This window comes from Leuresthes tenuis, unplaced genomic scaffold (genome assembly GCF_036924035.1).
Source record: "Leuresthes tenuis unplaced genomic scaffold, fLeuTen1.0.hap1 SCAF_4, whole genome shotgun sequence".
NCBI lineage: Eukaryota > Metazoa > Chordata > Actinopteri > Atheriniformes > Atherinopsidae > Leuresthes > Leuresthes tenuis.
Window position 1 is genome coordinate 31,551 of NW_027325358.1, and position 20,085 is coordinate 51,635.

General features: G+C 43.2%; 1 protein-coding gene across 2 annotated transcripts; it reads left to right on the top strand.

Moving 5' to 3' along the window:
- The first annotated feature begins 488 nt into the window (after positions 1 to 488).
- On the top strand, positions 489 to 18,300 carry LOC140305212 (equilibrative nucleoside transporter 1-like). 2 transcript variants are annotated; one of them, XM_072383961.1, is made up of 14 exons: positions 489 to 729; positions 1,019 to 1,143; positions 1,540 to 1,705; positions 2,160 to 2,241; positions 2,406 to 2,578; positions 8,178 to 8,317; positions 9,746 to 9,880; positions 10,109 to 10,206; positions 11,833 to 11,914; positions 12,017 to 12,084; positions 14,227 to 14,335; positions 14,474 to 14,559; positions 14,650 to 14,849; positions 17,171 to 18,300. In XM_072383961.1, exons 3-14 carry the CDS (start codon positions 1,680 to 1,682, stop codon positions 17,280 to 17,282), a joined length of 1,311 nt encoding a protein of 436 aa, XP_072240062.1. In that variant the 5' UTR covers positions 489 to 729; positions 1,019 to 1,143; positions 1,540 to 1,679; the 3' UTR covers positions 17,283 to 18,300. The 2 variants fall into 2 exon arrangements, with proteins under 2 accessions (XP_072240062.1, XP_072240063.1); XM_072383962.1 differs by lacking the exon at positions 1,019 to 1,143.
- Positions 18,301 to 20,085: the final 1,785 nt, after the last annotated feature.

Here is a 20,085-nt window from a genome sequence, read left to right on the forward strand (position 1 = left end):
CAGGAAATATTCATAAAGATTTAATCAACAAATTATTGTTTTATATCTCAAGTTGTTTTATTTATAGCTGTGGAGACAAAACTAAAACACCTGTTGGAGTGAAAAAGATTAAATTACGGATGTAAATAAAACTGATAACAACAACTGGAGCTGATAGTTTTAACTGCTGTCAGTTATTGATCAGCCTCCCTTTAGCTCAACTAAAAGGATTTCCAACGTCTCAAATCTGTGATTCAAAAAAGTTTTTAAGCTGATTGTTAAGTTTTTACTATTTCAAAAGCAGTAAATGCTTGGATTTGATCCTGTAGTGCTGTCTGGATGCTGATTTAGTTTCTGCTTCAGCAATCACCACGAGATAAATAAGGCTGAGGTTCACTCTGCCAGCAGAAACATAAATAACATGCAGAGAGTTATTCTGCATGACACTCTGTTATCACATCACTATTATTTACACAGAATCAAAGTCCACTGCGCAGGCTGATATCACAGGTTAAAGATCAAAGGTCACTGCTACAGAAGAACTGATTCTGCTGAGGCTGCAAAATGACATGAGAAAGATTTCTGAGGAAGGAACGTGACTCAGAGAGGAAGAAAGATTTCACAACGAACTGCAGCGAAGTTACAGGGAATTTACTCAGAAGAATCAACAAACTTTCTCATGAGATAAGACGAACTGAAGTTTGATACGAACATCTGGTAACATCATCACGCTGCTGCTGAAGGCTGAAGGTAAAACCTGCGGCTGCTGTCCCGTCCTTTTAGTTTTTTACAACCTTTAATGTTAGTTTATTCTTGTTCATTATTGATTTTATATTTATTGTTTGATCATTAGTGTGATGACAAACAGGTTTTATTTGTTACTGATTCTGAAGTTTTGAAGTGTGGCACTGGACACCTAAACGCACAGTTTTTACTTTTCCAAATACTGCTCAGCAGCAAAATGACTCAGTAGAATGATGTGTTCAGGGACAATCAGTATCTAGCATTTTCATCGCAGTCATCTGTCTTTGGATTTCAGACAGTCCATGAATGTCTCGTGGTGGACAGGGCTAGTCCATGTGTTCAGTTCTGCACATACAGTCAGTGTTGGTGTCAAGTACAAACCATATGAACTATTTATTTTGAAGATCAGTTTCTGCTCAGGTCAGTGCTCCCACAGTTTTATGATTTTAATGTGAGTGTAATTAAATCACAACCAGAAATTAGACTTTGTACAATGAAACTGTGTTTGTGATCTCTCTCATTAGAATAAATGTGGTGTTCCACATTAAAAAATACATTTATAGGTTCAATGTTAATTTTTTTAAACTTTAGCACATAACTAGCACCTAAGTTAAGATAAAGCTGACTTTTGATGTTCTTACCAGAGTTCACAGCCTTTCTCCCATGAATGCCTCTTTGTTTTTCTTGTTTGGAATTTTCAATTAAATCATTTATGTTTCTTGTAAGAATAATTTGATTAATTAAGTTAATTCATTTAAATTTATCATCAGGATTCAGATGCTCAGAAACACTTAATCCTCCATATCTATTTTTCAGACTTACACAAGCTGCTTTAAACCCTCGGTTGAAATAACTCTTCCTCCAGACCAGCAGATCCTCCAACAGAACCTCCAGTCCAACTTTTTTTTAATCCATCAGCCAATTAGTACTTCAGCTGGTTAATTCCTCGCAGGAAAATGGCTTTCAGTTCACCGAAAGACAAGTGAGTAAAAATATTTACAAAATGTGATGATGGAGGTCTGTCATTAATACATCAGTATAACAATCAATACTGGTAACTACAGCTTGGAAGTCCATGGAAGTTTTAATGTGTTAGATATAATTTGTGGTCAGGGTTAACTGTTACCATTGATTGATCAATTGATTGATTAATCGTCTGGTATTTGAACACAGCAGCTCCATCACAGTAATTTTAGCTTTCTGGAGCTGTTGAATGTTTTTTTCACACCAGAAGTTGGCTTAACTGAAGTTTTCATGTTACTGCTGCATGAAGATAAGCAGCTGCCTGCAGCTCAAAGATAAAGTGATAACGAGTCTCAGTCTCAACACGAAGAAGCTGTGAAACAGAGTGAACACCAGAACTAACTCGGCCTTCTGACCAGCTTCATGATACTGATGGGATAAAATCATCTCCTTTTTTAAATGTCCTCCTGCAGGTATTTTGGTGTGTGGCTGATTTTCTTTATGCTCGGTCTCGGAACGCTGTTGCCATGGAACTTCTTCATGACTGCTACCACGGTGTGACATCATTTCTCATTTATCTGTTTCTGTCCACACACACGGGGGGGGGGGGGGGGGGGGGGGGGGTAGTCTATTGTAGGGCTACTGCAGAAACATTTTCACCTAAACTGTATTTGTTTCAGTGGGTTTAGTGCAGCAGGTGTTTTATTTTGTTTTTGCAGTACTTTACCAGCCGTCTGAAAGACTCGTCAGCAGCTCATTTTTCAGCCAATCAGACGGAGGCAGCAGGTGACCATCGGAGTGTCCTGGAGGCCAAATTCAACAACGTGATGACTCTCTGTGCAATGCTGTCGCTGCTGCTCTGCACCTGCCTGAACTCCTTCCTGCACACACTGTAAGTGCTCAATCACAGCAGGAGGTCTGATGGCTCCTAACCCTTTGAGGTCATGACACTTATCCTGTTATCCTTAGCATGTTAGTCCCTCAAACCAGAGAGGCGAGCAGAGAAATCAAAGACAGACACGAGAAGAGACAAGTAGGCTGCAATTAGACAGCTGAGATGAGCCTTTACTGTTTGTTCCAGAAGTCTTTCATGTCATCGTGGTGACCTTTTACAATTAGGTCCAGAACTTTGAGATCTACTGACTTTGATGATTTTTTTTTTTTTTTTTGTGTCACAGACATGTTTGTTGGAGGTTTAAAACAGATTACCACAGTCTGGGGTAAATCTGAGTTTGATTAGCAGTCATCAATCACTTTGTGTAAACAGAGATTTATGAGGTTCCTAGACGAGTCCCAGCCTCCAACCAAAAATACAGAATGACAGATATTCTGAAGCAGTCGATGGTTGATTGGTTGGTGAGTTAGGAGCTACAGCCAATGAGAGCATAAGAGATGGGTTAGGGGACACAACATGGTGAATCCTGCAATAGGACAATAACAGCCTAATAAAAACAAACATGACAGAGAACACAGAGAAGAGACAGTGGTGTGCTTGGGAAACTCAGCAGTTTATGATCTATTTCCCTCATGAGATAAACAGTCCTCTACAACCAGGTGAATGAAACACCAGCAGTTGCTTGTAGAGCTGTTGTTATCAGTATGACAGGATAAACATCAGCTAGATGGGTTTGGCCCCCTATCACAGGTCAGTTTTGTAATGTGAACACGTTAAAAACTCATGAACACAAACTGAACACGATGTGAACTTTAGAAAATCTGTCAGCTCTAAAAATCTTGCGGTGTGAGCTCTTAATGAGGAGGATCTGGGGTTGAAAAGTCAGATTGAGTGTTTTAGTGGTCTTTTTGTTATTAATGTGGTGTTCTTCATGAAGGCCACACTGTTCTGTAGTAGCTCACATGTCTTTAAACAGGTTCCAGAACTCATCCTTTAAATATTTGTAATCAAGTTAAATTTTTTTAAACTTTTTTTTATGTGATGCATTTAGAAAAAGACCCTTCGTGGGATTGCCCCTTCAACGTGGTGGAGGGGTTTGAGCATCCCCATGATCCAGAGAGCCAAATCGTTGGGGGCGTTAGCCCCTGGTAGGGTCTCCCATAGCAATATGATCTGAGGAAAGGTTGTTACTGTTAGATTAAGCACAATTCAAAGACCCTAACCCGGCACCAGCGCAAGGATTTAGTTATCTCAGCCGGAAGAGGGAAACCCAGGCATCCCCCTGGAGCCAGGCCTAGGGGAAAGTAGCAGCAGGTGTCCTATGGCGAGTGCCCCTGGCGATGTTGCTGAGGGAGGGCTGGTCCGGATGTTGCTGGTGAAAGTCTTGGATGAGACCACGGTCCATAATGTGTTGAGTAGGAACCCAGGATCTTTCCTCCAGACCGTAGCCCTCCCAGTCGACGAGGTACTGGCAGCCCCTTCCACGTCGGCGAGAGTGGATGATGCGGCGCACAGCATATATGAATCCTCCTTCAATGGGGTGAGAGGGGGGTGGGGGTGGAGCAGCAGGCACCTGCAGGCTCCCGCTGACCGACTTGACCTTGGACACATGGAATGTCAGGTGCACCCGCATAGACCGAGGGAGCTTGACTGCCGGACTGCCATAGGGTTTATGACCTTCTCGATGGCGAAGGGCCCGACAAACTTGGGAGCCAGCTCGTTGGATTCCACACGCAGAGGAAGGTCACGGGTGGAGAGTCAAACATTCTGGCCCACCTGGTATTGTGGAGCTTGAGAGCGACGACGGTTGGCTGCTGAGGAGTATCGGTCTGCCGCCTTCAGGAGGGAGGCCCTAGCATGGCTCCAGGTCCGACGACAGCGACGGATGAAGGCTTGAACTGAAAGGCAAGAGGCCTCCCTTTCCAGGGCTGGGAAGAGAGGAGGCTGATAACCGTAGGCACACTGGAAAGGAGACAAACCGGTGGTGGAGCTGGTCAGGGTGTTGTGGGCATATTCCACCTACAGCAGATGCTGGGACCAAGAAGATGGGTTCTGTGACACCATACACCAGAGGGCCGTCTCCATTTCTTGGTTCTTCCTCACAGTCTGGCCATTAGATTGCAGATGGTACCCGGACGACAAACTGGCGGTGGCTCCCAAGAGGCTGCAGAACTCCCGCCAGAACACTGATGAAAACTGGGGCCCTCTATCCGAGACCACGTCAACAGGAATCCCATGAAGGCGAAAGACATGGTTGAGGAGCAGCTGGGCTGTCTCTTTAGCTGACGGGAGCTTAGGGAAGGACACAAAATGGGCCATCTTAGAGAAGCGGTCCACAATGGTAAGAATAGCCATCTTCTCATTCGATGGTAGCAGGCCTGTCACAAAGTCCACTGAAATGTGGGACCAGGGGCGATGTGGCACTGGGAGAGGCTGCAGGAGGCTGAATGGTGCTTGATGCAATGGTTTATTCTGGTTGCAGGTCTGGCAGGCTTTGACATACTCCCGGGTGTCATGTAACGTGGCCCACCAGAAACGTTGTAGCAGGACATCCCGGGTTCTCTGGATCCCAGGATGGCAGGTCAACTTAGAACCATGGGCCCCACAGGAGTACATCCGACCTCAGAGCAGCAGGCATGAACAAGCAACCAGTAGGGCAGGCACTCGGACCAGGCTGACCCTCTGTGGCAGCTCTCACTCTCTCCTTGGATGCCACAACACACAGGGATGGAAGGATGGTGTCAGTAGCACTGGTGCCATCATCCTCCCTCTGGAACTGATGTGACAGAGCATCAGGTTTGACGTTGCGGGAGCCGGGTCTATAGGAAACGGTGAAATTGAACCTGGTGAAGAAGCGGGCCCATCGTGCCTGTCGAGAGTTTAGTCTCTTTGTGGTTCGAATGTACTCCAGCTTCTTGTGGTCCGTCAAAACCATGAAGGGCTGCTTGGTTCCCTCCAGCCAGTGCCGCCACTCCTCCAGGGCCAGTTTAACAGCTAGGAGCTCCCGGTTACCAATGTCATAATTTCTCTTGGGGAAAGACGCCGAGAGAAAAAGGCACATGGATGGATCCTCTGGTCACTGGCTGCTCGCTGGGACAGCACAGCCCCTACACTCATATCAGATGCATCCACCTCTACGATGAACTGCCGTTCGCCGTCGGGAACTTGGAGGATGGGTGCAGAACAGATGCAGTCCCTCAGGGTCTGAAAGGCTGTATCTGCAGAATGGGACCATCAAAAGGAAGTATTGGAGGATATCAGGGCTGTGAGAGGGGCAGCGAAGGAGCTATAGTTCCAGATGAAGCAGATGTAAAAATTGGCAAAGCCCAGGAACTGCTGCAGCTTCTTACGGGTTTCAGGGACCGGCAAACACCTAACTACGTCCACTTTGGCAGGATCCATCTCCAGGTGACCCTGGGTCACAATGTAACCCAGGAATGACACATTCTGTGAGTGAAACTCACACTTTTTGGCCTTCACGAAAAGGGAGTTCTCCAGCAAGCGTTGGAGGACCGTCTGGACATGGTGGATATGCTCTTTGCGGGACTTGGAAAAGATGAGGATGTCGTCCAAATAGACGAAAACATATTTGTCAATCATGTCTCTGAGGAGGTCGTTGACCAAGGTCTGGAAAACTGCTGGGGCATTGGTGAGGCCGAATGGCATAACCAAATATTCATAATGTCCGGTGGGCGTGTTAAAAGCAGTCTTCCATCTCTTCCATCAGCAGTCTTCATCCCCCTCTCTGATGCGGACAAGATGCTAGGCATTACGGAGGTTGAGCTTGGTGAAGATCGTGGCTCCTTGAAGTAACTCAAAGGTTTAAAGACTGAGGAGAGGAGGGGAAGAGGGTACCGGTTTTTTAAAGTGAGGTCATTAAGTCCCCTGTACTCAATGCAGGGGCGCAGGGTCTTGTCCTTCTTCTCTACAAAGAAAAATCCTGCCCCAGCAGGAGACAAAGGTCAGATAATACCGGCAGCCAGGGAGTCACTGATGTAAGACTCCATGAACTCTCATTCAGGACCAGACAGGGAGTACAGACGCCCCTTGGGAGGTGAAGTCCCAGGTATCAGGTCAATGAAACAGTCATAAGGCCGATGAGAGGGCAATGAAGTTGCCTTAGTCTTACTGAACACCTCCTGGAAGTCATGGTACTTGGCAGGAACTCTGGACAAGTCAGGGCAGGACCTTGACTTGGAACAGGGGGCATAAGCTTGAGGAGGAAGACTTTGCTACCGTGTGACTCACCAGGACTTCCTCACTCACTGGGCCTGTATGCGGAGGTCCAGCCGAACAGTAAGTTCAATGAGACTGTCCAGTGTGGAAGGTAGAGGATAGGAAACCAGTTCATCCTTGATGTAGTCTGCCAAACCATGCAGAAAAGCATTGGGCCGAGCCGCAGTGTTCCAGTCGCTTCGACTGGCCCTGGTCCGGAAGTCGATGGAGAAGTCAGCCACTGACTGGTTCACTTGGCGCAGGGAGAGCAGATCACAGTCGGCATCAGATCTGGAAGTGCCCAACCCGAACGCCTTGCGTAGTTCCTCAGAGAAGGCCTGGAATGATGCACAGGGGGAAGTCCGCCTCTCCCACTCTGCTGTTCCCCAGAGGAGGGCTCTGCCGGTCAGGTTGCTAATTACGTATGCCAACCTGGCATCCTCGGTGGCGAACGTGTATGGCTGCAGACCGAAGAGTAAGGAGCAGGAGGTCAGGAATGAACCGCAGAGTTCAGGATTTCCATCATATTGCTCAGGGGTTCCCACTCTGGGCTCAGAGATCATTCTAGGCTGTGGCAGAGCTGGAGCAGGAGTTTCCGGTGTGGGGACTGGAACTGCATGAGGGCGAGTGGACATCAGCTGTTGCAACTGGGTGGAGAGGGCTGCAAAGGTTTTGGCCTCTGCAGCTCATCTGGCGTATGCATCAGCCTCCTCCATTCTCTGCTGATGTTGCATGAGCGCGTGGTCGGTACCGGGAAGGCTGGAAGGAGAACGCTGGAAAGACTTGCATGGCAAAGAACAATCTGGCAAAGGGTAGAGTGTGGAGCTGGTGACTATATGCTGGGCTGATTGCATGTGATGAGAGGCAGCTGTGTGCACAGGTGAGTGGAGTGAACTGATGAGGTGTGTGTGGCTGACAGGCTGAGTGGCAGAAGCAGGATCAATGGAAAATTACTGATGGCTGGATGACTGAACCTTGACACCATCAGGGTTGGGATCTATCTATCTATCTATCTATCTATCTATCTATCTATCTATCTATCTATCTATCTATCTATCTATCTATCTCTATCTCTATCTCTATCTCTATCTCTATCTCTATCTCTATCTCTCTCTCTCTCTCTCTCTCTATCGCTCTCTCTCTCTCTCTCTCTCTCTCTCTGTCTGTCTGTCTGTCTGTCTGTCTAAAATTCTGAAGAAAAGTTTGTTTTTAATACTGCTTTTGTTTCATAGTTTAAATATCTTTCATGTTTTTCTACAGGGTGAAAAATAGTGAAACCAGATCAAATCACCTTTCACTTACTGTTTACTTTACTTGTGAAAAGCTTCTTCTTTTTGGAACTTTCAGCCAAACCTTGAGCTTCTTCCTCTCGTTCTGTCAGTATTGCTCAACGGCTTCGTGTGATGGGAAGTCTGCTTGTCATCATGTTCGTCTTCATCGTCACCGCAATCCTGGTCAAAGTTCCTCTGGAGCCGCTGCCCTTCTTCTCTGTGACCATGGCAAAGATCGTCATCATCAACTGTGAGTCACAGATTGTTTTTTTGTTAGAAATACTGAGTGAGCTCATCATGTTGAGCTTAAAGTTTTCAGAGTCATGAAGGTGGCTTTGCTTTATCACCATGGCAGCTGATACTGACCTTGTCACCACAGTAACTTCTGAGTTTCAGTTGAAGTGTTCTGAAAAATGGGTCTATTCCCAGCAAACTCAGACTGAAACAATATTTTATGAGCTTAATTTATGTTGAACAGACATTACATTGATCAATAACTGACAGGAAATTAACATGGTGGCTGTGTGTCTGAGTTGTACATGTCTTATATCTGACTCTGATCTGCCAACAGATCCATTCTGCTGATATCTAAACTAACACAGATTAGAACCTTCATCAGTCTGGTCCTGTATATCGGAAAGTATTCAATCAATAAAGTTTCTCTCTGATTTGGTAGATGACTGATTTCCATCTTATTGTCGGACAGGGTCAGCAGGCAGGTATTACTTCATTCATTCGTTCCTCTGAAATGCAGCAGCTGTGTTCACCACTCAGAATTTTTAAGTTTTCACAATTCTATGTTCAGAGGAGCTGCTTAGCTGATGGTTGAAGGTCAACTAATTGCCGGGTTTTAGGAGGAAGTAGAACGGCTTGTAAACTGCACAGGTGATGTATTCCTGCTTGCCATCTTGGCCTGCCGCACGTCCTTCAATGCCCTCTGGCTCAGCTGCAGGGTCATCAGCTGGAGCCACCGTTCACTGATGTTTTGCCCCCTACCCAGTACAGCTCCGAGTGAGGGGGTAGTGGCCAGACAGTGATGTCTCCTCACGGCCTCTGCAGGGTGTTTTGCCTCAAGTGCTGTCCCTTCTCCAAAGCCACAATCAGTAGTTTGCCTTCTCGGCTTCCACTGCCAGCTCCTCGGTGGCCACCAGTGACTCTCGTCACCCTCAGAAGTTGGATCAATGACTTCCACTGGATGGATGGCTGCTACCCAACCTGTCCCCCTACACATCGCATGACCTCCGTGACCTCTGGTGGAAAGACTAGCTGTATGCGAAGGTTGACTCTCATCTGCCGTGCCTCCCCAAGACTAAGCAGAGGTGTTTTTCCTTCTGCTGGCTTCTGGTGGATTTCACCTGCTCTGAAAAGTGCTTAAGTGTCTGCTGGTCTGCTGAGGAGTTGTTCACAGTGACCCTGCAAACCTCCAAGAACTAGAACAGAACCAACTTCTGTAGCTCCTGGTTGTGTCTTCGCCTGTCATGCCTCTAAAACAGTGCAACATTGCACTGAGACAGGGTTCAAGTTCTGCTGAGCAGGGAAATCAAAGAAAGCTGATTTTGTGGAACTGGTTCTGTTGTACACCTTTGTTTCTGTCTCTGTTTCTTTCTTTATTTACAGCCTTTCAGGGTGGTGCTGCAGGCGACTCTGTTTATCTGTTTGTCTGTATGTTTATTTACAGCCTTTGGGGCGGTGCTGCAAGGCAGCTTGTTTGGGATGGCTGGTGTGTTGCCAGCTTCGTATACGACTCCCATCATGAGCGGTCAGGGACTCGCTGGAACCTTTGCGGCCTTTGCCATGATCTGCGCCATCGCAAGTGTGATCAATAATCTCTGAATTACGCAATAATTTTTCAAAAACATCTATAATCTAATAAACTGAGACTGTCTAGACTGTGAAGATAAAAAAATAGACGATACAAATAAAGATAAACTTATTTAAATGTGTTTTTCTCTTCATTCTTCCCTACCTTCCTCCCTCTTGCCCTCCCTACCTTCATTCCTCCCTTCCTCCCTTCCTCCCTCCATTCCTTCCTCTGTTGTAGGTGGTTCTGATATTCAGGATGCAGCCTTTGGTTATTTCATCACAGCCTGTGCTGTCATTTTTCTATCGGTCCTCTCCTACATCCTGCTGCCTAAACTGGTAAATAAAATTTTTTACCAGACACACAGGTCCATTCTCAGTTTGTGCCCACTCAAACAAATTATGATAATTTTCTGGCATCATTCTCAGCTGTTGAGGAAATATTCATCAAGCATAAACAAATTCTATAGAGAAACCCAACTTTTCCCTCTGAACAGCTCTGGGTGACAGTGGGGAGAAAAAAGAAACGCTCCCTTAAAACAAGGAACAAACCCTTTGACAGAACCAGATCCAGGTTGGTGATCATTGGAACAAAACAATAAATATTGGGCCATAAATGCAGTTCCAGAACGAGAATTTCTTTTCACTCATTTAGTAGACTGTTTAATCCAAAGTTAGGGTTTCAGAACCCATCAGAACTGGTCTCGAACTCCAGGGTCAGTATCTGAAGGTTTTGGAGGTGTTAGGAGAGCAGATGAGATGACACTCCTGCTCTGATAGCATATGGTAACTCGTTCGACCATCTTGGAACCACCAATCAGAACAGTCTGGACTAAGACGCCTTGTTTATAGGGATGGCAGAACCAGACAAGGTTGCTGAGAGGAACACAGAGGTCCAGAAGGTGCATCAGCCTGTATGACTGAGTTTAAACAGCTCCTCCAGACCCAGAAGTCTCTCTGTAGGCAGCATTAGGAACTGTATCTGATTCAGGCAGCCATGGGCAGCCAATGGAGGTCAATGAGGAGAGTAGGGTCATGTGAACTTTTTGGTTGATGGAACAGCTGACGCTCCGTTGGGTTCTGTTGTTTGATCCTGCAGAAGAGTTCACAGACAGAAAAAAAACAACAAAAAACATAAAGATGAGCACTGATTGAAATGTTTTTAACTGTTTTATATTGTTTAAATAGCTCTTTGCAGTACCTTCAATCTGTATATGTGAATTAAACTTATTATGTTTATGTTTCTGTATTTATCAGATGCTTTTATCCAAAGCGACTTACAAATCAAGATATAACAGCTGTATAAAAAGCTAACAATAAACTACATAGAAGGAACCCAGGAGTCCGACTCTGTCAGAGGGGACAGAGTAGAGATAGGGTGCAGGCATAGAAGGAAGTGCAGAAAGATAAAGTGCAGAGATAGAGGGGGTAGGGAAGTACAAGGTAAGTGCTGGGATAGGAGATGCTCTCTGAAGAGCTGGGTTTTCAGGAGCTTCTTGAAGATAGACAGGGACGCCCCTGTTCTGGTAGCGCTCGGTAGGTCATTCCACCATCGTGGGACGACACATGAACAGAGTTTGGATTGTCTTAGGCGTGGTGTAGGAGCTGCTAGACGACAATCCTGGGACCAACGGAGGGACCCAGTTGGGACATTATGAGCCACTGTATAAGCATGCAGGGAAAATGCCACACAAGTTGCAAGAGGCAATAGCTTAGGAATGTTTGCCTTTCAAATGGAGGATCACCACATTTATCCCCAACAACCCCGTCTTCGTGTTGAAGTATCTTTGGATGGGATATGACCCTCACCTGTAAGTCTCTGCAGGTGATCAAAGCATCAGCTAAATGAATGGCATCTTATAAATTAATCAGACATGTTTTGTGCTGGCTTTTTTTTTGTTGTCCACAGTGATGTCATGCGTCAGTGATCCATGTCAAGAATAGGTCATGCATTTGTGTTTTCAGGACTTCTATCAGTTTTATCAGGAAAGAAACAAGAAACTGCAATCAGGGGATGAGCAGAACTCAGTCGGTCTGACCAACACAGGTATTCACAACATCTTTGGTCAACAATTCAGTTTATATGTTGCATGAAACTCATGTTGTCACCAATGATGATTTCTAAATTGTTTTTTGTTTTTTCTTTTAGAGATAAAAGATACAGCAGTAGATCAGAGGAGACAACACGACATTTCAATGATGAAGATCTTTAAGAAGGTAAAAAACACAGACAAAATTGGTTAGCAGTGTGTGGCCTTGTCATAGGACTGGTGATGTGGAAGAACAAAAGCTTTTATTTAAAAAAAAATGAATTTAAAGTACTACCAAAGCTGGAGCAAAAAAAATCCAAACTAAAGTAAAACAGAGCTAAAAATGGACAAAAAGAAAAACACGGAGGAATGAAAACCACTGGAGAGCTAAAACAACTTACATACATGCAATGGTCTATCCATGAACAAAAGAAAACCTGGAGGATAAATACTGAGGGTGGTAATGACAAACAAGAATCAGGTGTGACAATCAGTAACTAAATACCTGGTGTGAAAAAAAGAGGTAAAGTAAACTCAACAGAAAACACAGGGGGAGCCCAACAAAACATAAGAGGAAGTAACTAAAAAAATTCTGAAGAAATTGTGATGGATGCCACTGCCATCAGAGCTACAGCCTGCTGAGAGACAGAGACTTTCATGTTATATTGTATTAGGAGCACACGTAACACGGGCTGGCATAAAGCTGTTATAATAGGGCAGCCATCTTGGCTCTGCCCTCATAGTTAGTTGCTATGGGAGACAGCAGCGTATGTAAGAAAAACAGCCAACTGACAAAAGTGCCATCACTTTGTCCCCGTATCCTTGGGGTTTAATACTGATGCGTATGTCTTGAACAAACAGTCGCTGTTCAAAAAGTGTATGTCATATCTGAAACATTCTTGAACAGTGAGTGCCAGAAGGGATGGCAGAAACCAGTGGTGTAATTTTTCTTCTGTTCCTGTGTATGGTTTGTTTTTAATGGCAGTTTTAAAATTCCTTCACATTGATTTGATGAGGCGGCCTGTTTATAATGGCTGGGAATGGGAGCTGGAGTGGTGGCTCTGTGCACTCACAGGTGATTTGTGAGAAATCTGTGAGGCCAAGCTCAATGAGGGTGATTTTGGGTGAAATAGGACAAAAATACCTACGTTGTGAATACCTAAAATTTGTCTAGGTCAGGCAGATATTTTGGACATAGGATTTGTTTGAGGATTTTTTTAATGAAATTTGAGGGTGAGACTGAGTGAGAGGAGCATGAGAGGCGTTTCTCAGTCTTACTAAAACGTAAACTGCCATTGTGTCAAAGTTGTATAATATATGAGCAAACCCTTTAGTTCTGTTACAGATGAGTCTTTCCTGTCATGTTTAAACTTTGAATGATGTCTCTGTGATGCTGTATAGCTAAGTTATGAGGCCTCCAAAAGAGCACCAAAAAGCCCTTGTTTTGTGCTTTTCAATGCATTTCCCCAAAAAGAAAATTCCCAGTTTTTCCCATTTTTCCAGAATTCTGTGAGAGTAATGAGAGAGAAAAATCATAGCACACTATTCCCGATCATTGTACACGCAGTGATGTGCTTTTTTTGCCAGTCGGACCAATAGTGCGGAACTAGTATCGCGCTGAAATCCGTGATGGAAATGGGAGAATAATAATAGTCCAACACAATGGTAATATGTGTGCCCTGCCTTTGGCATTGGCACCCATAATTAAATAAGATTAACAGTCTGACAGAAACAACTAGAATAGAACACATAACATAGATAACACAACACAAAAACATGGACCATGACAGGCTGTTGGCTGGTTTGTTCTCTGTTTCTTCTTAGCTTAATCAGACGGCTGCTTTGGGATCTAACAGTGCCTGCAGCACTGGATGGTTTAAACCTAGCTGTGACAGCTATTCAGAAATAATCTGCAGTGAAATCAGCTCAGCTACCTTGCTGAATGTTGTTTTATATCTTGTCAGACAAAAGATTTCTTGCTGCTCAACAATCCAATCTTCTTCATCATATTTTGCTTTTAAACTTATGCAGAGTCAGGCATTACTTCCATTCCCAGCCTTTTTGTACCCCATCACAGCCCTTTTGAGATGTGTTGCTGCCCTCAGACTCAAGATGAGCTCATATCTTTCATGAAACAATAAAAGTTCTGATCGGTTTCCTTTGTTCTGTTGTGAACCAAACACTTTTTATTGAGGTTTCTAAATCACTGTATTCAGTTTTTTTTCATATTTACCATAGTCACTCATAGGGGACAAACAAAACATGGTTGTGTGATTTCACTTTGTTGTTTAACCCTTTGCTTTGTGTATCTTTGATGTTTGACCCTCAGATCTGGGTCTTGGCTCTGTTGGTCTGTTTTACCTTCACCGTCACCATCGGCACATTTCCAGCCATCACCGCTGATACAAAATCCACCCTTGCTGGCGGTGGCCCCTGGGGTCAGGCAACACTTTTCTTCTTCTTCTCTCACATCACATGATTTTCCTGCCTGTTTTATCTTCCTCTACATAGACATTAAGTCCCTCTAAAGAAGTCTGATTTGTTGACTGAGTTCCTTTTGTGCATTTCATTCACAGACCGTTACTTCATCCCCGTCAGCTGCTTTTTGCTCTTTAATCTGTGTGACTGGGCTGGGAGGAGCTTAACAGCTGTCTGTATGTGGGTGAGTATCAGATCACTCTGGTTTATTTAGCATTCAGTTGTCTCGCTTTATTTAAAGATGTATCAGCTGATCAGTTGTTTGTGTTTCCAGCCGAGCAAAGACAGCATGATACTTCCTGTGTCCATCTTGTGCCGCGTGGTCTTCATCCCCCTTTTCATGTTGTGTAATGTTCAGCCTCGATTCTACCTGCCCATCTACTTCCATCATGACAGTTTCTTTATCATCTTCATGGTTCTCTTCGCCTTCAGTAACGGATACCTGGCAAGTCTTTGCATGTGCTACGGCCCAAAGTAAGAAACTGACCTCCAAACACACCACAACACGTAATCCATAAATTCCCATTTGGAAATTATATTGTTTGACTTCAAAATTGAAGATTCCCTCATTGTCATTCAGAAAATAAATCCATACTAATGCATATCAATGAGATACATAACAATTGCATGTCTCCGTAGCAGCTGCCTCGTTGTAGATGACAGTTTACTTAAGTTTGATGGTCTGTTAGCCACGGAGCAGATGAGGTTACCAAACCTAACAGAGGTGCTGTATCTAACCCTAAAGGCCCCAGTATGGTTGTCGCGATGGCTCACAGATAACGTCACGGTGTCGTGCCGGCCATATATAGTGGCGCGAGTCAATGCGCTAGTAGTTGCAATTTTCTCCGTCACAGAGGTGTCGCTGCTGCATGAAGGTTACCGCTAACTACTCTACATCGACAAAAGTGGAGAAGAAAACAATGCCCCCGTCAAGAGCAGGAAGAGTAGCACTGTCATCAATGACAGCATTCTTACCTCTGCTTACATAATAGCTGATGAACCTACAGAAGTTGAAATTTCGATAGGTTAGGTTAGCTATCACCATTATAGTCTGATATAGTACTTTGAATATTGTTAAAGGACTTTTAAGTGTATTGTGTTACCTTTTGTTTGTTATGAAATAGTGAGCTTCAGTGGACACACTTGAGAATTATCGTTGCCTTTCAGGACAGAATAATAACAATAATAGATCGGTTTGCTGTTTTACTTGCTTATGCTGTTTCAGTGCACATGCACTTCCTCCCTGAGCCTGTTTTCGAATTGGTCCATCCAGTTTGTCATTCTCATCGCGCCAAGTTACATATTTTGACTGGTTCACCGACTACGCGCTTTTCCACCTTTTCATGGTGCACGCCAGAGAGAAATACATCATTTCGACGTCACGCGCCATGAGCGCTGTGAGCGATGTGTCAACTATAAAACAAGCTTAAGACAGAAAATAGTCTGTATTAGGGGGAGTTGGTCTTTCAGGTCACTTCAGCCAGCATGTGTTTTTGGGTCAGGTCCTCCAGAAGGTGGCAGTGGGACCAGTGCAGTTAGATGAGGTGTTATTTCCTACTCCAAAAACAGGGGCTTGTTGATGTTTGTTGACTAGATGCTGCAGAATTATGTTGTTGAACTCTGAACTGAATTTGACAAACAGAATCTCTTGTGTATTTTCTTTAACTTGGTGTTTCAGGCTCAGGTAGTGGGTTGTGTCAGAGAGAGGACAGACGTGATCCTTGACAAGTCTCTCGAAGCATGTAATTATCAGGATATCGAGTGTGACTGGCCGAAAAACATGGTAGTCAGACATGGTAGTTGAGGTTTTTTTGGAACTAAGGTTGGTTGAGGTTGATGGTTGAGGTCGATGGTTGAGGTTTTGAAGCATGGTGGCCTGAATCAGACAGGTATTAAATGGGTCTGTAAAGACATGAGTCAGCTGGAACACACCCGGTATCCTGTCAGTTCTGGTGCTTTAATCCAGTTGATCTTCCTCAGTTTATTTGGAAGTGAAATGGCTTTCACTGCTGGTGTGTTGTGAAGGGCTTAAAGCCTCCCAAAGGGACTGTTCAAGGAAGGAGGAGCTGTATTCACACCCTGGGGGGATACTTGTGATTCATAACAGATTGCCACAGTCTCTCAGGGTCTCTGTGATCTTAAAGGTGACTCTGGATCTTTTTGTCTGTCGGCTGTTTTTGCCTTCCTGTCAGCTTTATTCAAAATTCACTCTTGCAGACTGAAGGGCTGTAAGACTTAAAATCTTAATTTCGGTCTTCAGTGGACTATTCGTCGTTACTGGTTTACCCAAGCGTGATGGTTTTTAGGATGCAGGCACTAGTTTTTACGCTAACACGTAAAAAAATTACAAAGAATAATAAGGAGGTTGACAAGGACAGATCAGATGAAAGGTTGACAAGCGATTATTGATGTACAAGTAACCGTAATGAAAGTTTGCTTTACATAGAATTGGAATATTGTTAAGACTCCAGTGCTGCATCAAGGTGTAAAGGGACATGATGGATGATAGGAAAGATCCTGGAGTGTAGACATTAGTGGTGGGCTTCTGTTGAGGCTCCAGTGTAGGAAAGTGGAGAAGGTGGAGTTAGAAAAGAGACATGTCAAAGACACTGGAAATGAGACAGCTTCAAACAGCCTCTAAGAAGTCTAAATTTAATTCCTTTAATGTTTTTATTCCAATACAAAAATTCTAGTGAATCTATTAATGCACATGTTATGGACTCTTTCAATGTTTAATAATGAACATTTAGAATTTTGTGATGAATATGAACTAATGAAAATCTGTTGTTCGTCAGAAATGTTCCTCCTCATGAAGCTGAAACAGCTGGAGCCATCATGGCCTTCTTTCTATCACTGGGTTTGGCTTTAGGAGCTGCTGTGTCCTTCATCTTCAGAGCACTGGTCTAACTTGGACATTCAATCGAGGTGCAGAGCTGGAAGTGCTTATCAATGGACTGACGTGGAAGAAAATACTTTTTTATTATTGTTCTGACCGAAAAGTGACCTCTTATAACCGGACTCACTAGGAAACAAACATCTTATCTCTGCCAGAAAGTATTTTAATAAAATATCACAATTTAGTTGTAGATCAAACCACCGTTTATCCAAGATTCAGACAAGATTTTGACTTTGTCCTGATGGTGGTGCTACAGAAAACATCCTCAAACCCCTAAAATTTGTGTTTCACACACAGACGTCCACATTGAAGTTCAAGCTAGTCAAAATTGACATGATGGAATATTTTTTATATTTTTAGACACAAAAATGTGGTAGATAAGAATAAGGAAATAAAAAGGTTTTAAAAAATATAACAATATAATAATAATAGGGTTTTTATAAAATAAAAACAGATTTTTCTAGTGAAATTCAAGATGATTAATCATAGCATATCTGTGGCAACACAAGCAGTAATAACATATAAAACACAATATGTAATTTTACTGTTTTACTCTTTTCTCAGCCATTTGAAGCATATATAAACGTGTGTGGTTGTATTTTAAATGTCTGTCAAAAATATGAACTTCTTGAGGAAGAAGCATTTGCAGGATCTTTAATTATCACTTACAGCTCTCTGCCAGTCATAATGAATGTTAGTTTTATTTCTCAGTCGTGTCATGGTGACTTTGGTTAGGAAAAGGGACTTTAGTCCCACCCCGATTGGGGCAGGGAGTAGCACTGTCCATCCTCCGGCAGGTTAGGGCTACCTTCTATTTAGGGATGCAGGTTCACTTTTAATATCAAGTTTAAACATGTTAAATTAGGGCCCTCATGTAGGCCGCCTGTTGTATTCGACAGTAAACTTTAAATTAATGTTTTGTGTTCACACATCTGACTCAGCCTGCAGTCTTTTATCTAATGTTATTTGTTTTATAGTTTTTAATAGAAGTACAAGTTTAGTTTCTTGGGTGAAATAAACATTATTTTGTGAATAAAGTATCTCCTACACCTTCATCTTTGTTTTCTGTCTGTTATCACAAATTCTTCATTTCAGTGTTTCAATTCAGTTTTATTTATATTGAACCAAATCACAACAAATGTCACCCAAAAGCAATTCAAAGACACAGTTCAGTTTAAGCCAACTAATTATAAAGCAATTAAATCTAATCCAGTAAAATTGCAAATCAGTCCAATTCACACAAAGCTGACTAAAAAGAAAAAAGCAGCATAGCTAACCAGCAGAGTGTACATGTACAGTGTCTTTAATGCAATCGACTGTTTAAGTATCGACTTTTGACCATTAAAATAATGCAGATGAACTCAGATTGTGCTGCAGCGCCATCTATGGGTACAGGACCTCCAGTTTCAGACATTTGGACCGTGCAATGAAGTTTAAGTTTAGTTTTAGGTCTGATGCCTTCATATTTCTTGTGACGGTTCTATTAGAGGCAGGACCCTTATAGTAGAGGAACAAACCTCCAAAAAAGGCTTTAGTTTTTGAGATACCCGTACACGAGGTAGAACAAAACACAACCATTTTTTTCATATCTTTAATATGTCTAGTTTATGAAATGGATGGTTGTATAAAAATATTTTACTGCAAAATAATTTTTTTTGGTTAATGATAAGATGCTCCCCAAAACTGAAAATAGTGAAATAGGCTTCTCGAAAAGGGACAGTGTTTGCCTTGTCACAAGAACTAATGATCAGAAAGTCACCAAATTTGGACTGAATGTTCACAGACAGTTATTGAATCAAATAAAGCAAAGATTCGATCAACTCCTTTGCCCATCTTTGAGACTTGTACACTTAAACATTCAGGAAAATGAATCAGAAATTAAAAATCCAGAAGGTATGTATATATTTGTCTGTCATTATTAAAGTCAGAGGACCAATCACCAAAAAATGTAATTTATATGCACTAAAGACTGTTATCTTATCAAAAACATAGGTTATTTAACTATACACTTCATTCACTGTTGTCGCCAGCCCCTAACAGGTAACTAGTGCAGCCAGCACTTAAACCAGACAAATATAATGGGGCCCGATTGGTGTAAATCAGCATGTCCCATCCTGGTCTGCGTTCAATTCATTCATCACAGATAAGTCACCTCCAGTTGTTGCTGTGCGCTATATACCTTTCATAAGAGCTTCACCCACTGATTATTCAACAATCTACACAGCACTGATTCACCTTACACAACTCTCTGCACAACTGGGGCTAAAGCACAATCTTGTGACTGCTGATCTTGCAATTTATAGCAAAGCGCAGGAGATTCTGTGGAACAAACCACCCTCGCTTCATGGAAAGGTAACACTGCAACTAGGAGGCATGCACATCACTATTGCTTATCTTGCAAGCATTAGCAAGCTTTATGGAGATTGTGGACTGCTTTCCATTTTGATCGAGTCAGATGTATATGGTGAGAACACTGCTCAACAAATGCTCCAAGGAAACAGCTTTCAAGGGTGATAAGAAGCTTGAAGATCGTCCTAGAAGCTCTCCTTCAACTCTTTTGGAAAGGAATGATGTCATGGACAGGAACTATTAACCTCAAAGTTGGAACAGCTGAACGATCTTCAACATTCATTCAATGCCAAAGACAGGGCATCAACAAAACAAAGAAATCAAAGATGAACACATTGATGAAGTTGTGAAATTAGTTCACACTTTTTCCAATGGCAGGAAGTAAGCAGTCTGCTTTGCTTATTGCTTACTGGTTCACATTCATGCAAGGAGTGGACCTCTTGCTGAGAATGCTGCGGGCAGAGA